This window comes from Mirounga leonina, unplaced genomic scaffold, assembly GCF_011800145.1.
Source record: "Mirounga leonina isolate KUSES-001 unplaced genomic scaffold, KU_Mleo_1.0 Mir_176, whole genome shotgun sequence".
Taxonomy (NCBI): Eukaryota; Metazoa; Chordata; class Mammalia; order Carnivora; family Phocidae; genus Mirounga; species Mirounga leonina.
In genome coordinates this window covers 39514129-39538880 of record NW_023270454.1, presented here as the reverse complement: position 1 = coordinate 39538880, position 24752 = coordinate 39514129, and the positions used below count along the sequence as shown (strand labels likewise).

Below are 24752 nucleotides of genomic sequence, written 5' to 3'. Positions count from 1 at the left end.
TCAAGGATGCATATCATGGCGGGATGGGGTGGGGTTGGCAGATCAGATTGTGGTCTTGGCTCCGGATATTGATTATAATATAGACCCCAGTTAGGACCGTTCCTATTTGTCATAATTTGATGCTTGCTATTTAATGCCCATTGGTGCTGTCTTTATTACATCACAGCATACATTTGGGAGACTTCAGTTTTCCCTAAAAATCCTAGAACTCAGGTAAAACTTAGGTCTTACTACTTATTATATAATCCAACAGGTTTTCAAAAAATTATCATTATCATTCCAGCCCCGCAGTGAGGTAGCAAATATTAAGCATGTTCGTTTTCATCTCCATTTCAACCGGGAGCCTTTCCCGCTCGGTGAGTTTCCCAGGGCAGTCGCGGGTCCTCACTTTTCGTACAGGTACTGTTAATACGAATGGTAACTTTTAAGAGAAAAAAAAACTATGCCACGGCTTAAACACTTGAGGTCTATTTCGACTGAGCATTTATTCCAGCAGGCTGGAAACGGCTTTCCGGAGTCTTGGGGTCTTCCTGCTGTTACCGTTTGTCAAACATCCCACGTCTCGCCCTCTGTCCCACACTCGAAGCTTCTGGGATTGGAAAAAAGGGGTCTGCGACTGCGGCCCGCCGATGCCGCGGGGCCCCGGGGCTGCACTCTGGCTCCGCCTCCCGGACTTCTCAACGCGCCAAGGCCGGGAGGGGATGCTCGTTACCCTCGAGCTCTGGAGGTGGACGACCGAACAAGGACCCGGAGAAAAGCCACGCGAAAGCCATAAACTACCTTCCCCCGCCTCACTGCCCGACAGCTTCCCGGCGCCCCACCGACTTCCCACCCCCGACGCAGGCCCGCAGGCCTCCACGCACACGCGTCCCCCACACACGCCGGAATTCCGCGGCCACGTCCGCCGAGGCCCTAGCCCCGCCCAACGCCCCCGTCCGGCCCCCGGGCGCCCCTGGGCCTCTCGCGTCCAGCTGTGAGCCCTGCGCCTGCGCGCCGCGGCCAGCGCGGGGCGGGGCGAGCCCTGTCCGGCGGAAGGGGCGGGCCGCACTTCCCTGTCGTCCGGTGGGTGAGTGTGGGGCGGGGGTTGCGCGCGGCGTCCGGAGCCGGAGTTGGGCTCCCGCCTCGGGCTGCTGGTGGGGGCCCACCCCGGTGTCGGGGGCGCCCCCTGGAGGATTTGGGGTGGGGGAAGGAAAGGAGAGTATTGTTGAATTGGGTGATACCGGGAATGCGGGATATGTGCTGGCTGGCAGGCGTCGGCAGAATGGGTTCAGAGGGAAGTTCCGTTGTTTTTTTCCTTAAAAAGGAAATGCTCTGTAAGCAGTGTTTCAAAATCTACATCAGTCTAGGCAGGGTTGTGAGCTTACCGTTGTACCACAGTAAGGAGGTTTTGGTAAGGTTGCTGGTCCCTTGCCGCTGCCAAACCTGGCGAATGATTAGCCAGAGAATGGATCAGAGAAGGGCACGATAGCTTCTCCCCCAGAGTGAAATTAAAACTCCTCTTTTATGCAATAAAATCCAGGATATAAAAGTAAGGTTCAAACCGAAAGTCACAAGGAGTATCTAGGCTTTATCAAATACTCTGCAGAGGCATGGACTGTCCTTTCCGGCAGATGTACTGTATTCAAATGACTTATATTTCTCGTTAGCACATGAAAGACCACCTAAGCAAAAATGGCGTAAAATTTCTTCTTTTATTACCTTTCTTAAGAGCTGTGCCCAAATACATATACTCTGGAAAACAAATAGATTACTATAGCTTTTCCAGGTTGGTAGGAAACCACGTTTCCCGAAAGCCTGTGCAGATTCTTAATCATTTGGGGATTATCTACAATGCCCAAAATACTCTTTTACTGTAAACACTGAACATCGTTTTGTGTTCAAGGTAATAAGAATTTTTAAAAGGGAACAACTCAGTTATTTTAAGGGCTGTATTCTATTAGAGGCAAAACAGATATGAAACATTATATAATCATAAGAAATGTAAATCTCAACTTGAGCTATTTGATGATGTCCAGAGAAAACCTGTATTTGGCATGGAAAGGGCTGGTGAGTGCTTGAAACATTTGCCCCTTAGCTGCCTGTTGCCATGTGGGCATGTGGGTCCCTCATATGCAGATTGTACACAGGGCTCCCTAAGACCAGTTTGGATTTGAACTTGAGTGTTAGCAATGGGAATGAATGAAAATGTTTAACAATGATGAAATGTAGAAAAATAGAGATTTTCCAAACAGATTTAGAATCCTAAAAGTGGAAATGGGGAGATCTGAGTCTTAACTGGAAAAGTGACAAAAGGTAAAGTGGACAGAGAACCGTAGGATATTCCCTGCATGAGTTCGGTATGTATTCGATGTTACTCTTATATAACAATGACCTATTTAAAGGTTGCTTTTTAAAAAAGTCATTCTGCTCTACCAAAATTTCCTGAGATTATTGGAAAAGGACAATGTAAAACCCTCTGTGGGGTATGGTGGGAGATGGTAAACAGATTAATGGCATCTGACAGTTTATCTTCAAATCAAAAATGATTAGCATTGAGAAATGGAAACACATGGCATAATACTGCCCTGCCTGTATGAACTGTGCTGTGCTGCAGACACTGACCTAATGTATTGATTTTGGAAATCCTGCATGCTTTTTCTTGCCAGAGTAGTTATTGAAATTGAGAATATTCATTGGATCAATTTCAAGACAAATATCCCAAGTCAGACTGGCTGCTGCTGAGCAAATTTTTAATGAAGGAGAACATCCACATATTGAAATAAGACTTTAAAAAGAAAGTCCTTAAAATAAATATATATTTACTGTAAATATCTAAAAAAATATATGTTTCCAGACATTGATTAATTGAGTAATCAGCATAATGGAGTTATTGACCCATATACAATTAGAGTATACGTTAATTTATTCTGTGAGCAATAAATTATGCTGTTTATTGATAACTAAGATAACTCATAGTCTAGGCAAGACTAACAACTTAAAACAGTGTGACCAACATTATAATAGAGGGATGTGACCTATACATGATGACAAGAAAGGAGTGACAACGGAAAGGGCATGGAAAGGGGGAGTGGAGAACTGTTCTAGAGGAGACACTTGAGTTGATTCTTGAAGGCTGAAGAGGAATTTGTGAGATGATTAAAGAAAAGAAGGATGTTCTAATCAGAAGGAATATTGTGGACAATGGCCAAAGTGTGTGGTTTTTCTGGGACCTGTGTGCAAATCAGAATAGTTATAGCAGTGTGGTAAAAGTGAAGGAGGGGAATGAATGAAGTTGGAGAGGTAGATAAGAGCACTCCTAAAGAGTATGTAATATTTTTGTAGTAACTGTCTTAGCTGGATTGTAGACTTTACAATGTTAAGGACCTATGTTGGACCCATATACCAATGTATAGCACAGTACCTAGCATTCAGTAGGTTCTCAATAAATAGCTGCTGAGTAAATGAATGGCTGAATTAAAGAAAACCTATTTAATTAATTTATGTATGTATGTATGTATTTTACAAATAAGGCAGAGGGAACTTTTTATGTATTTTAAGCAGATGAGTAAAATAGATTTACATTTTATGATAAGTGGTAATATGGAAGATGAATTAATAATGGTCATAGAGGTATCTAGAGTAGATCAGCATTTTTCAAACCTAAGATTGTGGCTGTGGTAGTTTGCCATCTGCATTAAAAAAAGAAAAATAGAAAAGATAATATTAGAGTGTATCACATGTACTAGCAGTAAGAAGTGTTTTGTGAAACTTTTGTTTGAGTTATATTCCTACATGTAGACTAATGTAAGTGCATTTCTTCCTATGGACATTGATCAGAGCTTGAAAGCCATTATAGTAGAGAAATGTGGGAAGGAGGGTGGGGAAGAGGGGATGGATATTAAGGAGATATTGGAGGGGCGCCTGGGTGACTCAGTGGGTTAAACCTCTGACATTTGATTTCGGCTCAGATCATGATCTCAGGGTGGTAAGATAGAGCCCCACTTCGAGCACCATGCGGGGCATAGAGCCTGCTTAAGATTCTCTCCCTCTCCCTCTGCACCCCCGCCCCCCACAGACACACCTGGGCACGTGCTCTCTCTCAAAAAAAAAGGAATTTAAAAAGAGATTGGAGGAAAACAAATGTGAATCTTAAAATGCTGCTGTCCATAGGAACCTTTTTGCCTGAAAGGGGGGTTCACTTACCTATTTATTTTAGTATTTTTGCCCACTTGATATTTTTCATTGTATATTAATAAATTAACATTCTGGTTTATTAAGAATGGCAGTGCTTTGAGGGCTCTTACTGAATGTTGTAAATGCTAGAAATTTCTCTTGTATTCTGGTAGTACTCAACTTAAAATTGTAGGATGAGACCTCCGTGATTCTCAGGAATCATTAAAATTCATTGAAACAGTTTGATTATTGGCTAAGTTTTAAAATTTCTTTCCATAAGAAAGCAGGAAAAGATGCTTAGTTACACAAGCAGATGGGAAGCCTTTCTCCCTACCTCCATGATTTTGCCACTCTAGTAGTCTGTTCTGCCAGTGACATGTTACAAGGGTAGAGAGTTGTTCATAAAGGATGAGTTACATTGGTTTAAAAGAAATTATGGACTTATTTTTTTTTTTAAGATTTTTATTTATTTATATGAGAGAGAGAGAGAGAAGCAGCATGAGAGGGGAGAGGGTCAGAGGGAGAAGCAGGCTCCCCGCTGAGCCGGGAGCCCAATGCAGGTCTCGATCCCAGGACTCCCGGACCATAACCCGAGCCCAAGGCAGTTGCCCAACCAACTGAGCCACCCAGGCGCCCAGAAATTATGGACTTCTTTAAAATCTGGTTGAGGTTAAATTAATCAGTTTAAGTGTGTTATGCACTTAATTATCAGGTGTGAATTATTCTCTGTGGAGTGAAAACATTTAAAAATTGTAGAAATTTGATCTGTTCTGTCACCTTATACACTATTGGGATGGCCTCCTGATAAGGTTTGCACAGAAAATGTAAACCAATTTCTCATTTTGGCCTAAGCAAAAAAGAAAAAAAACAAAAACAAAATGAAGATAAACAGCTTGCCATAATCATTCCATATTTAAATGTAAAGGGTTATTTCGTATTCCCTTGGTGTGACATGATACCACGTCTCTTCATATACATCTGGATTTTTAAAATCTGTCGTTTTTCCCAAGTTCTGCCACTAGTTGTGAGGCCTTGGTCAATCAGTGTAACTTTACTGAGCCTCACCTGTAAAATAGAATCCTGTGTACTGTTGTGAGGCTTAGCTGAAGAAGTGTATGCAGAAATGCCTCACACGTAATAAACGGTCAGTGAAAGGTAGCAGCTGCTGTTCTGCCATTCACATGGTCCAGAAGGGTTGGGGCCACCAAGGAAGTCAGCCCCCATGGAGAGATTTGAAGGGGTAAAAACCTTGAATTATGTACATCTGGGTAGGCTTTTGGTTTTGGCAGAAGAATGGGGGAAAATGATAGCATCCTTTTCCCGGCTCTTTGTTTTCACTTAAAGGCCTTTTAAGATTTGTATTGGCATCAAAGGATAGAGAACTTCACAATCCCAAATTGTGATAAACCCTGCAATATAAACCATAAGCTTGTCAGGTTGTTGGCATGGATTTTCTGGGAAAGACTTTGATTAAATTGTTGTAAGAAGTAACTAAATGTTAGAGCAACCTGTGTACTATTTATTAGACAAGTTTTATTCATCTCATTTATTTAGGGAATATTGTTTGCATTATTATCAGTGGACATATTTTCGTCTAGTAAAGCTCTTGTTACTGGGTTTTGATTCCTTACAAACTTACCTGTTTTTCTGTTTGGGAACATTAGTTAGATGTCAAAGTTGCCTTGATTCAAAACAAGGAACTTAGAAGGTAGAATGCTTTTAGTAAAGATTCTCAGATCACACAGGTTAAGGACGTTACTCAAACTTTTCTTTCTAGTATATTAGATCAACATAAAGTAGAGAACCCACTCATGAACCTTAAAAGAATTTAACAGGTCACCATGTGCCTAACACTGTACTGGATTCTGAGGAAACTAAGAATAAGAGATTGTCTCTTCTCTGGGAGGATCATCAACTGGGCCCAGGGAGGAGAATTGGTGAGTAGAGATCTGTAAATAGATGAATTAGAAAACAAGATGAATAAAAGGCTGTGGAGCTTTGCAGATGGAACAGTTGACTGCCTGAGAAAGGTAGTGAAGATGTGTCCTAGAAGAGGTGATATTTGAACTGAGTAGGACTTTGTCAGGCAAAAAAGTGGAAGATAAGCATTCTAGACACCTAATTTTTATTAAGCATATAGATTTTTTTTAAAGGATTTTATTTAGTCTTTGACAGAGAGAGCTCGCACAAGTAGGCAGAGTGGCAGGAAGAGGGAGAGGGAGAAGCAGCAGGGAGCCTGGTGTGGGACTTGATCCCAGGACCCCGGGATCATGACCTGAGCCGAAGGCAGATGCTTAACCCACTGAGCCACACAGGCGCCCTTAGACTTTTTTTTTTTAAGACTTTTTTTTAAAGCTGCTGTGCTCAAAATGATTACTAGCCCGTGTGTATCACATCATTTCAGAGTACTACTGAACTTCATATCTTAATGTGATGATTCTGATAGAATGTTGGTGCATAGAAGCATAGCTAAAATATGATTATCACTTATTTCACCTTGTATGTAATTCTTTTTACTAGGTTTTTAAGTATATATGCTAATTTTATGTTTAATTAGAAATTGACGTATAAATATACATTGAATGTAATGCTGATGGTCATAGTAACTGTTTAAGGACTCATCAAGTTTGATTGTCACATTATGAAGAAATCTCAATGCAGAAGGAAGCAGGTTACAGGTTATAGATACAGTCAGAGGTAAAAAGTTAATCATGAGAAGTTATTAGACATTTCTTATTAAAAGTATACAAATTCTATGTTTTATCTTTAAAAAAGATTTTTTTGCCATAGCAACTGTATTAGTTTTCTTCTGCTACTGTAACAAATAACCACAAACTTAATGGCTTAAAACAACACAGATTTATCATTTTACGGTTCTGTAGGTCAGAAGTCTGACATGGGTTTTACTGGGCTAAAATCAAGGCATTGGTAGCCCTTTGTTCCATCCTAGAGGTTCAGCAAGGGTGGGCTGAGTCCTAGTCCTCATCACATAACATCATTTCGCTCTTCCACCTCCCTCTTTCTTTAAAGGACTTTGGTGTTATATTGGGTCCACCTGGATAATCCAGGATAATTGTTTTATCTTAAGGTCAGCTGATTAGCAACCTTAATTCCATCTGCAACTTTAATTCCCCTTTACCATTTAACGTAACATATTCATAGGTTCCAGGCATTAAGACATGGACGTCTTTGGGGGGGGGGGGCATTATTCTGCCTACAACAGAAAAATATGATTAGCCAAAAACAACATATAAGCACTGTAATACCACTTACCTATAGACGAAGTTAACATTTTGACATATGTATTTCTGTGTGTGTGTGTGTGTGTGTAAAATTTTATGAAAAATGGTATAACACCTCTTTATCTCCAGCCACTCTTCTGCTAATCTCATTTGGTCTCATAGATTTAATTAACACCTAAATACTTAATGATTCTCAAATTTACACGGAAGCTCTGACCTTTTCCTTATGCTAGTAATGCAACTGCCCACTCAGGATCCCACCTGGATATTTGGTGGGCATCTCAAACTTAAGGTATCGGAAACTAAACATGCCTGATCTTACCTGAAATTTGACCTCCTGCAGTCTTCTTCAGCTCATTAAAGGGCAACTCCATCTTTGCTGTGGCTCAGGGTAAAACCTGTGCTAAATCCTGACTGTTCTCTTTCTCTTCCCTCCCACATCTCATTTATTAGCAGGTCCTTTAGAATTCATCCAGAATCTTATTTAACACCATCCCCATGTGGTCCAAGTGCTCATCAGTTCTCATGTGCATTATTGCAGTAATCTCTTAGCTGGTCTTCCCATTTCTGTTCTTGCATCCCCATCAGATCATTTTAGAACAGAAGTCAAATCAGGTTCTTGGTCCTACTGCTTCCCTTCTCATTCACAGTCAAAAGTTCTTCAGTCATATCTATGGCTGTATATCTGACCCCCTCTTTAACCTTCTCTCTTTTACTTTTTCTCTTGCTTATTCACATCTAGCCACACTGGCCTCCTTATTTATACATCTATAGTCTGTCTTCCCTTACTAGAATGTTGGCTTTATGAGGTCAAGAACTTTGTTCTATTTTGATCATTGTTGTATCCCCAGTGCTAGACTATTGCATGACCCATGGTAAATGGTCAAATCTTTGTTGAATGAATGCTTTATAATCTTGTTTCTCTCTCTCTCAACATATTACTTTCTCTTTTTTGATCATAGCTTTGTTGGGTAACAAGAGGTAGTCATGGTAAGATTTGTTAATTAAAGGGCATATTTTAGATAGTTATAATTTTTTCTTAGACTACATAGATAGCATCTCTCCTATGGAAGGATAGGACTAGGTTTGGTAGTAAGAATATTCTGTATCCTTGTCAGCATTTCCTCTTTCTCTGGTCTTTGGCTCTTCCTAATGCCATCACTATTGCTGCACACTTTTTTTTTTTTTTTTAATTTTAAGAACGTATTTATTTTAGAAAGAGAGAGAGAGTTGGGGGAGGGGCAGAGGGAGAAAATCTCAAGCAAACTCCCCACTGAGCTTGATCCCATGACTCATGAGATCATGACCTGAGCAGAAACCAAGAATCAGACATTTAACCTACTGAGCCACCCAGGCACCCTCACCGCACACTTTTTAAAAATGCTTTTTACTTGCTTTGGAAGGGGCAGGGTTACTAATACCTCTTTACCTTTTAGCCAAAGGACTTCTTCTTGATCCTGAAATAATTTATTAAGAAAAAATGCCATAGAGAGTCAAAAGACCTGGGTTTGAGTCCTGGCCCTCCCATTGGCTATGACATTAGTCACCTAACTCACTCTTGTTTTCCCTCCCTTGTTACATGAGAATAAATAATAATGTCATCATAAAATTGGGAGAGTAAAGTGAGATGAAGTATTTGGAAATGGTTTATAAACTCTTGAGTGACAGGCTGGTGGGAAATGAAATTAGGTTCGGATCAACAGCCTTTTTTTGTGTTTTTTCAAGAATTGCAGCGTGCTGCCAGCCTCCATCGTTAGCTTTGAGGATTCTAATGTGGACAACAAGGTCTTGAATGTGACTTCTCTTTCCCTTAATGCCCTGCCTAAGTCCAGGTGCCCATCATCTCTTTTGGGTCTTTGCTAGGGTTTCTTAAGCTGGGCTTTACATTACCAAGATCTGATTCCTCTGGACTTCTCACCACTGCTCCTAGTGTTATCTCCCTAAAAACCCAAGTTGATTATGTCACTAATCTCTGTAAAGATCTCTGTCATTTCTCCACTGCCAACGAGGAGCCTCAGTTTACATCCTGGTCCAGCTTCATTTCCTATCACTAGTTCCCTGTAGACACCAGGCTTCTGTCTCACTCAATTGCTCAGTCTTCTCTGATATGGCAGGGAAGAGACCAGCTGTGACTCTGTACATTTAAGTCCTCAGCCTGGAAGGCCTGCCTCCTCCAGTTTTGTTTTTTTGTATCCTTTTGGACCCAGCCTTGACACTGACCCCTCCATGACTTGAACCTTCTACTCCCCAAGGAGAGTTAGTTTCTATAATTTTGTCTGTTCCCACAGCACTTTGTGGGTTTTTTTTGGACATCGTGTTTATTATTCTGTGGGCTTTTGAAGTGCTGGGATTATGTCATTTAGGGTAATATAATGTAACAGTCCACCTAAGAAGGTATAGTGGGTTGAGTGGTGGCCTTCAAAAAGATATACCCACGTCCTAATCCCTGGAACTTGTGAGTGTGACTTTTATTTGGAAAAAGGGGTTTTTGCAGACGACAGATGCCATTAAGTTAAGGATCTTTTTTTTTTTTTTTAAGAGACACAGTGTGTGAGCGGGGTGGCGAGGGGCGGGGGCAGAAGGAGAGGAGGGAGGATCTTAGGCTTCACGTCCAGCGCGGAGCCCGACTGGGGGCTCAGTCTCACGACCCTGAGGTCATGACCTGAGCCAAAACCAAGAGTCAGACGCTTAACCTGACCAAGCCACCCAGGCACCCCTAAGTTAAAGAGCTTGAGATGAAGTCATCTTGGATTATCTGAGTGGAGCCAGTTCAGTGACAAATCTCCACACAGAGGAGAGACACAAAGAGAAGAGAAGGCCATGGAAGGCCAGAGGCAGAGATGGCACTTGTGTAGCACCTGCAGCCACCAGGAGCTGGGGGAACAGGGACAGGCTCCCCTAGAGCCTTCAGAGGGGGCGCAGGCCTGCTAACACTGGGATTGCTGACTTGCAGCCTCCAGAACAGTGAGAGAATAAATCTGTTGTTTTAAGCCCCCCAGTTTGTCGTAATTTGTCACAGCAGCCCTAGGAAACTAATGCAGAAGGTCATAGTAGAATGACTGGAACATAGTAAACATCATTGTCATCACCAACAGTAACAGTCGTCATTGTGATTCTTTTTTTTTTTTTTTAAGATTTTATTTATTTATTTGAGAGAGAGAGACTGAGAGAGAGAGAGCATGAGAGGGGAGAGGGTCGGGAGGGTCAGAGGGAGAAGCAGACTCCCCGCCGAGCAGGGAGCCCGATGCGGGACTCGATCCCGGGACTCCAGGATCATGACCTGAGCCGAAGGCAGTCGCTTAACCAACTGAGCCACCCAGGCGCCCGAACTTAATAGATTTTTTTAAAAGATTTTATTATTTATTTGAGAGAGAAAGCACGAGGGGGAGGGAGGGGTAGAAGCAGACTCCCTGCTGAGCAGGGAACCCGATGCGAGACTCGATCCTGGGACTCCAGGATCATGACCCGAGCCGAAGGCAGTCGCTCAACCGACTGAGCCACCCAGGCGCCCGATCACTGTGATTCTTAAACCTAGGATGGGACCTGAAGAGCGGTATGTGCTCAGAAAATAGTGACTGGTTGAGTAAAAATACAGTTCTTCCCATGAGCTTCCAGTGTGTTGTAACGGCCATGGTATTGTCGAGAAGTGTGCTTGAAGAGAGCTTCCAAAATAGATCCCCTTTTAACTGTGTTGTTTTAAATGTCTTTTTGTATGTCTGTGTGAAGGGTGGTAGTGGATGTTTTAAATTGTTTTTTTAGAACCATTTTTACACGGTTTTCCATAAATTTTCCTTTTAGAATAAGACGAATTTTGTCAAAATCAAAGTCATAATGTCCCCTGTTCCCCCCAGAACAGAAAAATGAGCAGTTATAGTTCTAACAATAAAAAAAAAAAACTTAAAATATGTCTTCTTTTTTCCTATTAGAATGTTATTTAGTAAAATTAATTTCATGCTAGGGATTGGCCTTGAAATACAATGTAGAGAGGTACTTCGGAGCAATAAAGTAATTTATCTCATTCTGCTATGAGGTAGTTGAAAACCAAAATTTTCAAATAATCATAAAGCCAAATTTGGTAGGCCATATGTATCATTTGTATGTAAATTTTGGTTTGCCACTGGAAGCTAGGTCTATGACCTAATTTTTACTGATGTTTTATAAATTAGTATAATAATAAAAGCTAACGTTTATTGAGCTCTTACTCTATGCTAGGCACTGTTCCAGGCTTTTTACATGAGGCTCTTTACATGAATTAACTGAATTCATTCTCACAGCCATCCTATTCTCTTTACCTCTTCTCTTAACTCAAGACGATGCTGAGGCACGGAGTGGTCAGTATCACGATAGCTGACGTGACAGAGACTCTCTGTGGCCACTCTCTGTGGCCATGGCTCATACCCTCTGTACTTTCCTGACTCTCCATGTTACTGTGTCAGCTTTCATTGTTGAATACAATTTGAAATGGAGATTATCAGTAAATCTAAGTAAAGCATCCTCGTCTAATTCCATAGTGGTTCAGACTTGAGTGTGCTTATTTACCCACAGAGATTCTGATGTGTGGGGCTGGGAATATGCATTTTTAGTAAGTACCAGGCAGTTTGGGTCCTACTTGGAAATACATTGATCTAGTTACCATACAAACCTCACAGTTCATTTCACACGAAGGCCCAGGGTGGTGGCGTTGGTGGTGGTGGTGGTGATGGTGATGATGTGCTTATGTTAGGCCATTCTTTACATATATCTATGTTCCAGGGTGAGCCCATTGAATACATACATTTATCTAAACTTATGCCTCAAGTGCCTACACTATTAATCACATTTTTTTCTTTTTTTGGTAGAGAAAGAATAAAAGGCTAGCATCAGAAGTTTGTTTTTTTGTTTTGTTTCGTTTTGTTTTTTACCTTTTGAATGAGCCTCAAAATAAGGTCTGTTTGATCTGAGGAAATTGTAGTCTGTAGACAGAAGAAAATAAACATGACATAAAATTTCTACCCTAACAGGGTTTTTGTATATTTATTTTTTGTTTAGAAGAAAATTTTTATTTTTTTAAAGATTTTATTTATTTGACAGAGAGAGGCACCGTGAGAGAGGGAACACAAGCAGGGGGAGTGGGAGAGGGAGAAGCAGGCTTCCCGCCGAGCAGGGAGACTGATGTGGGGCTCGATCCCAGAGCCCTGGGATCATGACCTGAGCTGAAGGCAGACGTTTAACGACTGAGCCACTCAAGTGCCCCTGGAAGAAAATTTTAATGTACATTCTATTTTACAGTAGAGCAATAATCCATCATTTGGGCTACTCTGAATATTAACTGTAGGCAAGGGGGCATCTTCTCTCTTAGGTTTGGTAAGAAACTTTCACCCATTTGTACTGCCAAGAAGCCTGATTATGTGTGTTTTAGAATGTAGGGAAAACACTAAGCTTGCAGTTTTACTAACTTCAGTATCTTAATTGTATATTGAACTGGCAAAAATACGTTTTTCTTTGTTCTAGGGAGTCACAAATCACATTGAGCGAAAAAGCAACCTGTGTTTTCTGCAGTTACAAACAAAATGAATATTCCCATGCTACTGCAACATTCTCACCGGCGTTTCCTAAAAGGCCTTTTAAGAACACCTTTCCATCGCTACCACTTCATCTTTCACTCAAGTACTCATCTCGGATCAGGAATCCCTTGTGCTCGGCCATTTAATTCTCTTGGACTCCATTGTACAAAATGGATGTTGTTGCCAAATGGTTTAAAGAGAAAATTATGTGTACAAACAACCTTAAAGGAACACACAGAAGAACTTTCTGATAAAGAACAAAGATTTGTGGATAAACTTTATACCGGTTTAATCCAAGGGCACAGGGCCTGCTTAGCAGAGGCCATAACTCTTATAGAATCAACACACAAGAGGAAAAAAGAGTTAGCCCAGGTGCTTCTTCAGAAAGTATTAGTCTACCACAGAGAACAAGAACAAATAAATAAAGGAAAACCACTAGCATTTCGAGTGGGTCAGTCTTTTTTTTTTTTTCCTTTCAGTCTGTTCAGTAAATATTTTTGTAAATTTTCTGTTTTAAGATAAGTCTACATAGTTTGTAATCTAATGGGAATTCTTTTTTTCTTCTCAGAATTTTGGGCTGGATTTTAATCCCCCTCCCCCCCCTTTTTTTTTTTGCAAATATCGGTCTTGTTATGTTGGGGGTAATTTGAACCAAGTCTCTGTATTTTAAGAGAATAATATAAGATTTCTATTTTGGTAAGAACCTGTGGCTCCCAGAATAGAATATGCATATGAAGAACTGTTAACTGGTTTACTCCTTTCTCTTGGTAGTCCTTCTGCGCGATGGTCTGAAGTGAATGCCTTGTTTTAGTATTTATATCAACTATAAATATCCTTATCACATTTCAACATTCTACTTCTTAGGTGTTTCATTAGTCTTTCTAGGGCAAGTCTCTCTTCTTTCAGGTACTTTTTGTTAGAGTTTCTAGGAGTTGCTTGGCTTTAAGTGCAGCCATCTCAATACCAAAATGTGTTTTAAAGGAGAGACCATATTCATTTGCTGTCTAAAAATATTAGAAATTCACTCGATTTCTTGAACAATTGACTAGGTTCCGCAATTGCAAATAAGCTTGCTATATTTTCTTAATTGTGCATTTTTAAACAGTTTAGATAGGTTTAGGTGGGATGAGAGCTCTTCATGATGGCAAAGTAGGTGATTCCAACCAACTTTCCCACTAAAACTTGAAATGGTGGACAAAGTGCAGAAATTTTGTGAGGATTGAGTAAATACTTAAAAATTGACTGGCATTATATTAGACTTACATCTCAGTTTAATGATAGGGGATTAAAACTTTCTAATTTTATGGTAACAGGGTATGAATCTTTAAAGATTATTTCAAAAAGAGTTCACCAACCGATGTTGGTACTAGTCTGCATTGTTCATACATCCTAGTCTTCTGCCTTCACTGAAGGAACTCTCCTTTTGAGAGTACTACGTTGACCGTTAATAATCTTTATGTATTGTAGACAGACAAAATAGTAGACTCCCAAAGAGAAATTCCTGTTATGACAAAGTGTTTACTTATTACGGCTAAATGCTGTTTGAAGAGAAAATATCCCAGAAATATACAGAGTTAACCAGCAACTCACTCGTAGCTAGTAACTCACAAATTTTCATTGCTGTTCTGGTTCTTTCATCTTGGTCTTGTGAGGCCAGATAAACCTGTGTCTTTATGGTAGCTATTTTATCACCATCATAACTACAAGTAACAAATGTTTGTTCGGCACCCATACAGATGTTTAAGACAGAGACCTGCCCTGAAAATTGCAGTAAGGAGCCAAGCATGCCATATGACCTACGCATACTTTTGAATGAAATTACAATTAAATGCTTCAGTGTTATATACTTTATGCCAGGTGCTGTTCTAAACATTGCAAATATCAACTCCTCTAGTTCTTACAACAACCTGAAGAGATAGGTGCTAGCGCATCTATTTTATTGCAGAGTATACTCAGGTACAGAATGGTTAAGTAACCTCACCACGATTGTACAGCTCATAAAAGGGAGAGCTGGAACCAGAACCGGCCACTTGGCTCCAGAGTGCGTGCTCTTACCTGCCATGCTCGGTGAACTCTCCAAGCAGGGAAATTTCCTGCCTTTCTTAAGACAAGCTAATTTTTTCAGGATTCAGTTTAAATCCTATATTTTGAGTTATGGGTAGGGTGAAAAAAAATTATCTTTCATAAATAGAAAATTTTCTCAATCCCTGGGAATTTCCAGAGTACTGAGTTGTTTTTCTAATGGGAAGAGCAAAGTGTCCAGCATTGGGATAGGTGGGATAATTACTGATCATGGTGAGAGGTGGGCAGATGTTGTGGAAACTCAGCACATTAACAGTATAGGCAATGAAGTCTTTCCAGAAAGATCTATGTTATAGTAAAAGGGCCGATCATATTTTGTAATTATACAAAGTGAATTTGGAGAACATAGGGAACTCAGAATTGTTTTCTTCCTATATCCCTATTGCTCAGGAACCTAGATAAATAAATGGTTTTTTGTTTACTTTAGGAAATGTTAAAATACATTAATGATGGTTTTAATACATGAGAAATAGAAGATAAATCTAATATTTGAATAGAACTTATCATTGTGCTGCTCTCATTTCTTTCATTAAATTAGAAGGTCTCTCTCTACTGTAGGATTGTCCGGGCCCCCTGGTGCTGGAAAATCAACCTTTATAGAGTATTTTGGAAAAATGCTTACTGAGAGAGGGCACAAATTATCTGTGCTAGCTGTGGACCCTTCTTCTTGTACTAGTGGTGGTGAGTATCACTGACTTTTTTTTTTTTTTTAATTGCAGAGCAGGGGCTCAAAGGGCTCTCTTATAATTTAATGGGAATTTGCACAGTCTGGTGACTTCTAACCTCTCGCTGAGTTTGATCTCACTGAAAGAAGGGAGTTTTGGGGGCGGCGAGGTGGAGATGGAGGGAGGTGGTTTGGGGCCTTGGGCTCCTTAGCTTGTGGGTAGTCCAGGACGAGCTTGGGTACTTAGAGAACTAGGAAAATGGGTGCCAGAAGTTGAAGATAATCAAAAGCAACTTCCAGCTCTTTGTCTATCAAAGCTGACATTAGGCCCTCTTCCCTCCTGTTGTTTTTTCCCTGGCTGTATCAGCCCCTACACGGTTCAGAAAATGGGTCCATCCCTCGTTCGCTTTTTTCTTATATTGTAACGTCTCTTAAGCTTAAAAGAAAATGTTATTGCTCTTTCTAACTTGTCACCGGTTCATATTACATGTTCAGTGAAACAGAAAGCTCTTAGAGGGACCGACCGTGGAATACACTGCTGTTCTCCCTACAGCACGTAGCGTGGTGTGTCACCTCTCAGGCTCAGCAACTACTTACTGGTTTGAGGGCACACAGTCACTCCGAGTTTAGTTTAATTTGCAGCTCATGAGAGAGAAAATGAATAAACTCTGTTTCCCCAAAGGATCATTTAAGGAAAACATAAAGCATACCATATAAATACTCAGGAAAGTTTTTCTTCCCCCTACCCCTCTCACATTGCAGTTATTCGTTTAACAAGTGCTCGAATGTCTGATATAGGCGAGGCATTGTACAAGGAAGGCACTGTGTCATGTAATGGTGACTGAGACACAGTCCTCTTGGCCTTAGGGAGCTACATCAAATGAGGGAAATAGACATGTGAACACAGGCCGTTACAACGTAACGTGTGTTGTGAGGGGAAAATACAGGGCGCTTTGTGGAAGTGTTTGGTTTGCATACTATGGGTTTCATGCTAAAAAAATAGAGATGATATAATCATATTTCAAGGGCTTTAGGTCAGTAGAGACGTGGACAACAATTCCTGTTACCACCCACTGAGAACTGTAGCTGAGAACATGCACAGTTTTTGAGTCACAATAATAAAAATGTTAACCGTAAAATAAAATTATACTCACAAGGTTCAAGATTAAAGCCATGTCAGTGTATCATCTTATTTACATTCTAAGAACTTTCTTTGTTAAAGGTGTAAGGACTTGAACAAAGAATTTTTTTATAGTGGCTCTCATTTTCATACAGGGGAGAAGGCCTTTTTTCTCTTACCTTTGTAGTATTCTATAATACTTGTAATAGCAAAAGAAAATAATAGCTTGAGATAGTAATAGCAGATATGCTGACAAGATAGCCTGATTAAAGTTGCATAGCCATGTGGTTCTTAATTCTTAAACTAAAAATGAAGGTCCCTTTGTCAGGTAAAAAAAATAAATAGACTTTGAAAGAAAAATACGTGAGGATTAACAGGACACTGTAAGTTTCCATTTCTACTTTATTATTGCTCCAGTACCATACATTTGAAAAGCAGCAAGATGCTAAAGTTGAAAAACATTACTTTATTGGCCTGTAGTTCAGTCCTTGTTGTGCTTTGGATTCACAGACCCCCTGCAGTAGCTTGGAGACCTCCTGAAGGGTCTGCAACTGACAGTTTTGGACTCACTGCTAAGACAGATGGGAGAGTAATTTCATAATGTTTAATTCAGTGTGTTAGGATCTATAGGATAATAATTTAAAGTACGGCTTTGGCAGTTTGTTGACTTACACAGAGATGGTTTCATGCAGAAAATCACTTTAGAAGAAAGTTTTGTGTGCAATAAATAAGGTAGTTGAGATATGTGGTAGGTGTCTGCTCTAGAATTAGAACCTATGAGAACCCTAGGGGCGCCTGGGTGGCTCGTTGGTTAAGCGTCTGCCTTCGGCTCAGGTCATGATCTCGGGGTCCTGGGATTGAGCCCCGCATTGGGCTCCCGGCTCAGCAGGGAGCCTGCTTCTCCCTCTGCCCCTCCCCCGCTCATGCTCTCTCTTTCTCTCTCTCTCTCTCAAATGAATAAATAAAATCTTTTTTTAAAAAATTAATTAATTAATTAATTGCCTACTGTGAATAAACACTCATTACAGAATACGTAAGACATGGTTCCATGGGCAAAGACCTTCTATTAAAGCAGTTTCTCAACCTTGGCACTAATGACATTCTTTGTTTTGGGCAGCTTCCTGACATTGAAGGATGCTTAACAGTATCCTTGGCCTCTACCCACCAGATGCCAGTAGCATCCTACCCCCAGTTGTGACAAGTAAAAATCTCTCTAGACATTGCCAGATTTCCTCTGGGGGCAAACTCATCCCCATTTGAAAACCATAAAGACAACCATGTTAAGATGACAGTAAAGAACCCATCTTGGCTGGAATGGAAGATTGATTTGAGGACTAGTGGAAGCTGAAAATGGGCAGGTAAGGTAGGGCTGCATTCTGAGGGCCTTTAGTGCTAGGCTGAAGAATCTAGATTTGAACCTCTAGTCAGTGGAAAACCATTATAAATTTTGAAGGGCTTGAAATGTTCAAACGGTTAATTTGGCATCATACATGCTGTGTTGCCCTAAAGCTCAATAATATGAAATCATTTTGAGATTTGGGGAGAAATGTCATAAAGCACTTCACCTGGGAATTAGCTGATTGATAATTGGCCCTTATAGGTGTTCCATGATTAGAAAGTCTTAACTCTGTGTCTTAGGATCACTCTTAGGTGATAAAACCCGAATGACTGAGTTATCAAGAGATATGAATGCATACATCAGGCCATCTCCTACCAGCGGTACTTTAGGAGGTGTGACAAGGACCACAAATGAAGCTATTCTGTTGTGTGAAGGAGGGGGATATGACATCATTCTTATTGAAACCGTAGGTGAGTGTGATTTTCTATTTCATAACAGTAAAATACTATTATGACGAATGCCATAAAAAGATGATTGACAACTAGTATCATTTTGTTCATTCAGCATATATTTTCTAAGGTGTAATTAAATACAAGATATCTCGGGTTCTATAGGAGATATGAAAATACAGGCTCTAATCCTGACCTTTAAAGAAAAGCCGTGTATCTGGAGAACTGTTATATAAGAGTGGTATGTTGTAAACGCCAGAGGAGAACTGTAAGCATTGGAAACAACACATTAACTTAACACCTGTTGTGTTTAAGCACATTTCACATGTCTATAATATTTGCTAAGAAAATTCATGTAGTTGGGTGCCTCTTTAGTACAGGGCCATGTTTTATTTCATCTTTCTATCCTTAGTACACAGCTATACACAATGAAAATACTGAAATGGAAACCCCAAGAAATTCACAGGCTTGTGGAGAGACAAACTACTGCTACTCAGTGATAAATGTTTGTGACACAACCTGACTCAGGTTTGAGGGATCAGGGAAGACTTCCGGGAGGAGGTGACAGTTGAGCTCAGTGTTGAAGGAGGAATTGGAGTGAAATAAAGAGAGTGAGAGGACATGGCCCATTTACAGAACCGCGGTTTGTTCAAGATACTTAGCCCATAGAATGTGGAGGCACATAGGGGGTGAAGAGAGATGGGGCCGGAGACCAGAAACTCCACCATGTAGGGATGGATGGAGGAAGAGTTGCCCGTGTGGTAGTAGGAGAAATCAAGGGAGAAGAGGACCATAAAAACCAAGTGCATTGGCTGGAGGTTGCATTTGACTGCTTGTCCCAGAGACTCGAAATAATTGTGACTCAAACAGAAAGTGGTTTATTTTCTCGTCTACAGGAGAAGCCCAGAGGCAGGCAGTCCTGAGCAGGCCTGGTGGTTCCACAGTGCCCTCAGTGTCCCAGGCTTCTGTCTCTGCTGTCCATTCTTAGCACTTAGTTTCCCTCCTCAGTGTTGCTCTTGGGTAAAAGATGGCTGATGAAGCTCTAACCATCACATCCACATTCCAGGCAGGAGGAGGAGGGAGGAGGGAGAGTATGGAAGGAAGGGAAAGGGGTAGGCAGAAGACGTGTACCTCTGGCTGGGCTAGTCCCCTTTAAAGAATTTTCCCTGGAAACCCCATCTGGTGGCTTTTGCTTTCAGTCATTGATCATCTCTGGTGGAAATTGGGTGTGGTGACTGTGGGCTTCCACCTGGTATATTGGTGCTCCTGACAACATTGGGGTAAGGAAATGGGGAAGAATAAATATGGAATGGACAACTAGAAGTCTCTGACACCCCAACAAAGGACAGAATCTTGAGAGGAGTTTCAGTGGAGCGGGTGATGTGGAAGTCAGATTTAAGTGGATTGAAATTAATGTGAAGTAATGAAGACAAATGAGCATACATTGATTGTTTTTCTAGACACTTAGTTATAAAGAGAAAGTGAGAAATATGGTGATAATTGGAGGAGGTTGTGAGTTTTTGTCTTTTTTTCTTGGTTTGTTTAGTTTTCAGATGAGAAAGACAAGAGCACAATTCCTATGAGGTGCTGGGTGACAGGAGCCGGTAGACTAAGGAGAGGTTAAAGATAAGGCAAAACAAGGGCCCAGAGGAAATGGGAAGGAAGGAGGCTGGAGAGGAGGCAGTGAGCAGGGCTGGTATTTGGACCTGCTTATCTGTGGAGGGGGCGAGGGGGACGCTGAGGGAGCGCTGTCAGGTAGGTGCCAGGGTCGTCGTCATGGGGGAGATCATGGCACAGTGAATGTTTGTAATAGCCACGGTGTGAATGGGAAAGCAGCTGACTGAGGGTGCTTAGGGGCATTGCTTTTACCGGGCAGTGCGGCGGGGGTAGTGGATGGCAGACTCCATGACCCTGTGGTGGTGCCTGTTCCTGAGCCAGCTCTCTGGCACGCTTACAGAGGAGAGACCACGGATAGTCAGACTGACCCATCGGTGCAGGTTTGCGGGGCTCCTCAGAGGCTGAGAAGGCCAGAAAGCTGAAAGTCTTGACAGGCCTGGTCTAGGATTAGAACCACACTATTCAAGCTGCTCCCTGGACATCTCGAGGTTCTCCATTTAGCCGCCACGAAGGCTACTGGGAATAAGCGAGGGAGAGAGGTGTGGGGAGGGTCACAGGTGTGCTCATAGGCAAGGCAGTGCATTTAATAGATTCTTCAGAGGGGGGTGTTTAAGGTGGGATCGGCTTGAGTGTGTGAGCGTGAGTACGAGTGAATGAAATGGTGGTCAAGGTAGTTGAGAAAGTCTCATCACTATGAATAGTTTACAATTTCAGGTGTGGGCCAGTCGGAGTTTGCCGTTGCGGATATGGTTGACATGTTTGTTTTACTACTGCCACCAGCAGGAGGAGATGAATTGCAGGTGATTATGTTGACTTTTTTTCTCCCCAGACACAAAGTATACATCTCTGAAAGTACACATATCCAGTGTTGTGTTTCTGTAAATTAAGTTGCTATTAATGTAGGTAAAAGAAGTAGCATTCAGGGGCTCCTGAGTGGCCCAGTCGGTTAATCATCTGCCTTCAGCTCTGGTGATCTCAGGGTCCTGGGCTTGAGCCCTGCATCGGGCTCCCTGCTCAGCGGGGAGTTTGCTTCTCCCTCTCCCTCACCCCTCCCCCTACTAGTACACATGCACGCTCTCTGTCTCTCTCTCTCAAATAAAAAAAAGAAAATAAATATCATTCATATTGGCTAAAATACCTGAGTCAAAGACACATTCTCTGTTTTTTCCTAACTTATAGAATTTATGACCTTGAGCTAATCCTACAACTTAGATTTTTCCACCTGCAGCATGGGGAGCGAACGGGGCACAGGGACCGCTCCAGCCAAAAGAGACCACTGTGGTGTGGGTGTTTGTAGGACCGAGATTGGGGCATTTTTAACTATCAGGTTATTTTTCCTCAAATGCAAATTGGAAAAAAAAATTATAAACCTTGAGGAAAACTTCAAAGACTTTGTTTATGGAAATGCAGGTGTTAGCGATAGGTGTCTTTTCTCTTTAAGCACTTAATGATGGATGGTTTTGCATCCTGCAGCATTAGCTCAGGAGAGACAGAATCCGTCATGAGACAACTGGACTTGTCCCCTGCCACTCATTCATGTTGTGTCTTGATGATGTATTTTCTCTAATTGTGAATGTATTTTCTCATGTTAGTCTCTAAATTTGGAAGAGATCTTATAGATGACTTCCATAATCCCAACAGCTGGTGCTTTTGAATAATTTTTGTTGAGTAATTGTGGTTCCTAGTACCCAGGGCTTGGGAGGATGCAGAGGAAAATTAGTTAATGAAGTGTGTGTCTCTCAAAATCTTAGCATTGACTGGTGTCCCTTTTTTTTTTTTTTTTTTTTTGCTATAATTAAATGAAGTGTTTCTGATACATCACTGTCTTTTTCACTTCAGGGTATCAAAAGAGGTATAATTGAGATGGCAGACCTGGTGGCTATAACGAAATCTGATGGAGACTTGATTGTGCCGGCTCGAAGGATACAGGCTGAGTATGTGAGTGCACTGAAGTTACTCCGCAAACGCTCAGAAGTCTGGAGACCAAAGGTCAGCTTGCGTTCCGTTCTGCATTTCCTACCCTGAGTGGACTGCACCCATTAGAAGAGAGGATGGGAGTCCCAAGCTAGACTTAGAATCAATCTTTGCTTGGATGTGAGATCAGAATTTTAAAACATTATGGCAAAGCCAGAGTGGGTTGTCATGATTTTAAATATAATCCTTCAATCACGAGATGTCAAAAACCAGATGCAAGGGGATAGATTAGTTTGCTTAATGTTTGACTTGAGCCATTCTGAAGTGATAGCAAATCCATCCTGAAAGGAACCATTCTTAAGATTATGGAGCAATTAGTGATTTGATTCTCTGTCTTAAGAGTTTGAGTAGGAGAGAAGCTTTTGGTGTGATCACTTCCCTTCCCATTATGCTTGTTGGGTGCTGTTTTCAAGAAGGAAAAAACAAAGAGAAGTTCTGTAATAAACGGTATGCTGCTATTGATGTGGGCAGCTTTCTGTGCAGGAGGCCACTCTGTTATTAAAGAGTAAGCTGTAATCACTCGAATGAGAGCAGCGGTGACCTCCCTTACCGCCCGCCCCTGGGCTCCCGCAGTCACCTTGTCTGCACGGGGCGCAGGGCTGTCTGCTCCGGGCAGGGGCTGGGTGCTCGGCTCTTAGTGCTTGCTGAATCAGGGACTGTTGACACAGGGAATGGGGCTATTTTCTCAACATAGTTCCGTTTCCTAGCACTCAGGCCTCAGGGAAACCTACCCAGCATTGCCCTTCTCATCCTCGTGACCCTCTCGCAGCTCCTCCGCATGGCCTCTGAGGACCATCTGAGCAATCCTAAGTCAAAATAAGCCTCTGGGCTAAAAATTTTGACCTGAAATCAGTGTCTTGTTTCTGCACATAGTTAGTAATCGTAGTAAGTTACCTCAGTCTACTTCTGGGTATAGTTTACTTCAATACAGTGACAAAATGTCTCCGTTTTCACTTACCTATTTTCATAGACTGTAAGACTTAATCGGCAAATGTCAGAGTTCCTATGAAGATGTTTCCTATCATTTTAAGTAAAACGGTTTTGGTTCTTCCCTTTTCAATAGGTAATTCGTATCTCCGCCAGAAGCGGAGAGGGCATCACTGAAATGTGGGATAAGATGAGAGAGTTCCAGGACCTCATGCTCGCCAGTGGGGAGCTGATGGCCAAGCGGCAGAGGCAGCAGAAAGTTTGGATGTGGAATCTCATTCAGGAAAGCGTGTTAGAACATTTCAGGACCCATCCCACCGTCCAGGAACAGATTCCTGTTCTGGAAAAAAAGGTTCTCAGTGGGGCCCTGTCCCCAGGACTAGCAGCAGATGTGTTGTTGAAAACTTTTAAAAGCGGAGGCTAAGGAAATTTATCCTATGCAATGATTTTATATATCATTTCATAAAGTATTTTAATATTAAAAGTCACTTCAATGCTTATATTTTTAGTAATTCATTTGTGCTGCCCACGGCCTCGTTTGTGAACCGTGCTTGAAAAGTGGAAGAATGTTAGATATGGCTGGCAAAGGTCAGGCCCCGGGCAGTATTTACAAGGTACCTGTTACATGTTACTGATTTACACTTCTTTCTGTTCTTACACCCTGGCATGGTAGCTGGTCGGAGAGTTCCTTCTCGTCAGTCACAAGCAGAGAAGGCTGATGAGAACAGAAAAAGTTTATGTACCTTAAATGTTTTCTTTGATTCTATATTCTCTGAGTTTCCAGAGAAAATGTAAGCAAGAGTGACCACATGTCTAAATTCTTACTTCAGGCCAGAATCACACACAATGGGTTACTAGGAGCTGAAAATCATGACTGATACTTAGTGTACCAGACTATTCTAGGAATTTCTGAAATGACCATGTACATGAGTAACAAAACAAGTAGAATGTGTAGTGATGTGAACACAGTTTTAAAGTCTACTTGTCTAGACTTGTGGACACCCCCATGATAGGTAGGAGAGCCCAGAGGGAGCTGGGAGAAACCAGCTGCAAATCATGTAGCCCATTAATCCCCAAGAGTTGGAGGATACCCTCAAAGGACCCAAGTGAGGTCACAATGATTCAAGGGTTATTCAGTTTGAATATTATCAAAGACTTTTGCTTCTCTTCCTCCTTGGTCATTTGACTTCATATTAGCATCTTAAAAATCTGCCTTACTCCTGATGAGGAGGAACAAGTTTTGTTCCCAGAGGAGGCATGGCACAGGGCTTGGGTTGTGGGGTTGAACTGGGTGGGTTTAAACTTTCAACATAGATCAGTCACTCATTAGCTGTTTAAGTTTGGACAAATAACCTACCTCTGAGTTTCAGTTTCTTCCCTGCTAAAAGGGAACTGACAATGTTAACTTTATAGGGTTGATGAGGATAAATAAGATAACTCAGGAGAATCTTTTTGCTACCGTGGTGGTACATAGGAAATACCCAGAGGCTGCTTGCTGTTATTATGTTAGTTATAAATACCTGAAGCTGTATAAGTCTTATATGTCCGTTGAGTTTTCTCTCATGGTCTTATGACTACCATCATGCTCTTGTGATATTTTATGATTGTCTTTAAGGTATCTGCTATAGTTAATTCTTTGAATA

General features: G+C 41.4%; 1 protein-coding gene across 4 annotated transcripts; it reads left to right on the top strand.

Annotated features, from left to right (window-relative positions):
- Positions 1-991: 991 nt before the first annotated feature.
- On the top strand, positions 992-23609 carry MMAA (metabolism of cobalamin associated A). Of its 4 annotated transcripts, XM_035022965.1 has the most exons (8): positions 1132-2336; positions 5930-6089; positions 12885-13388; positions 15578-15700; positions 18442-18612; positions 20923-21008; positions 22048-22197; positions 23246-23609. In XM_035022965.1, the coding sequence occupies exons 3-8, from the start codon at positions 12944-12946 to the stop codon at positions 23531-23533; spliced, it is 1263 nt and encodes a 420-aa protein (XP_034878856.1). In that variant the 5' UTR covers positions 1132-2336; positions 5930-6089; positions 12885-12943; the 3' UTR covers positions 23534-23609. The 4 variants fall into 4 exon arrangements, with proteins under 4 accessions (XP_034878859.1, XP_034878856.1, XP_034878858.1 ...); XM_035022968.1 differs by lacking the exons at positions 1132-2336; positions 5930-6089 and adding an exon at positions 992-1066; XM_035022967.1 differs by lacking the exon at positions 5930-6089.
- The last annotated feature ends 1143 nt before the right edge of the window (positions 23610-24752 follow it).

What these genes read in the sequence shown, in the direction of transcription:
- MMAA (XM_035022968.1), top strand. Translation starts at nt 12,944, where the DNA reads ATGAATATTCCCATGCTACTGCAACATTCTCACCGGCGTTTCCTAAAA. An exon ending in TTCTTCTTGTACTAGTGGTG is followed by an intron (nt 15,701 to 18,441) that starts GTGAGTATCACT and finishes TCTGTGTCTTAG; the next exon opens with GATCACTCTTAGGTGATAAA. An exon ending in CAGGAGGAGATGAATTGCAG is followed by an intron (nt 21,009 to 22,047) that starts GTGATTATGTTG and finishes TTTTCACTTCAG; the next exon opens with GGTATCAAAAGAGGTATAAT.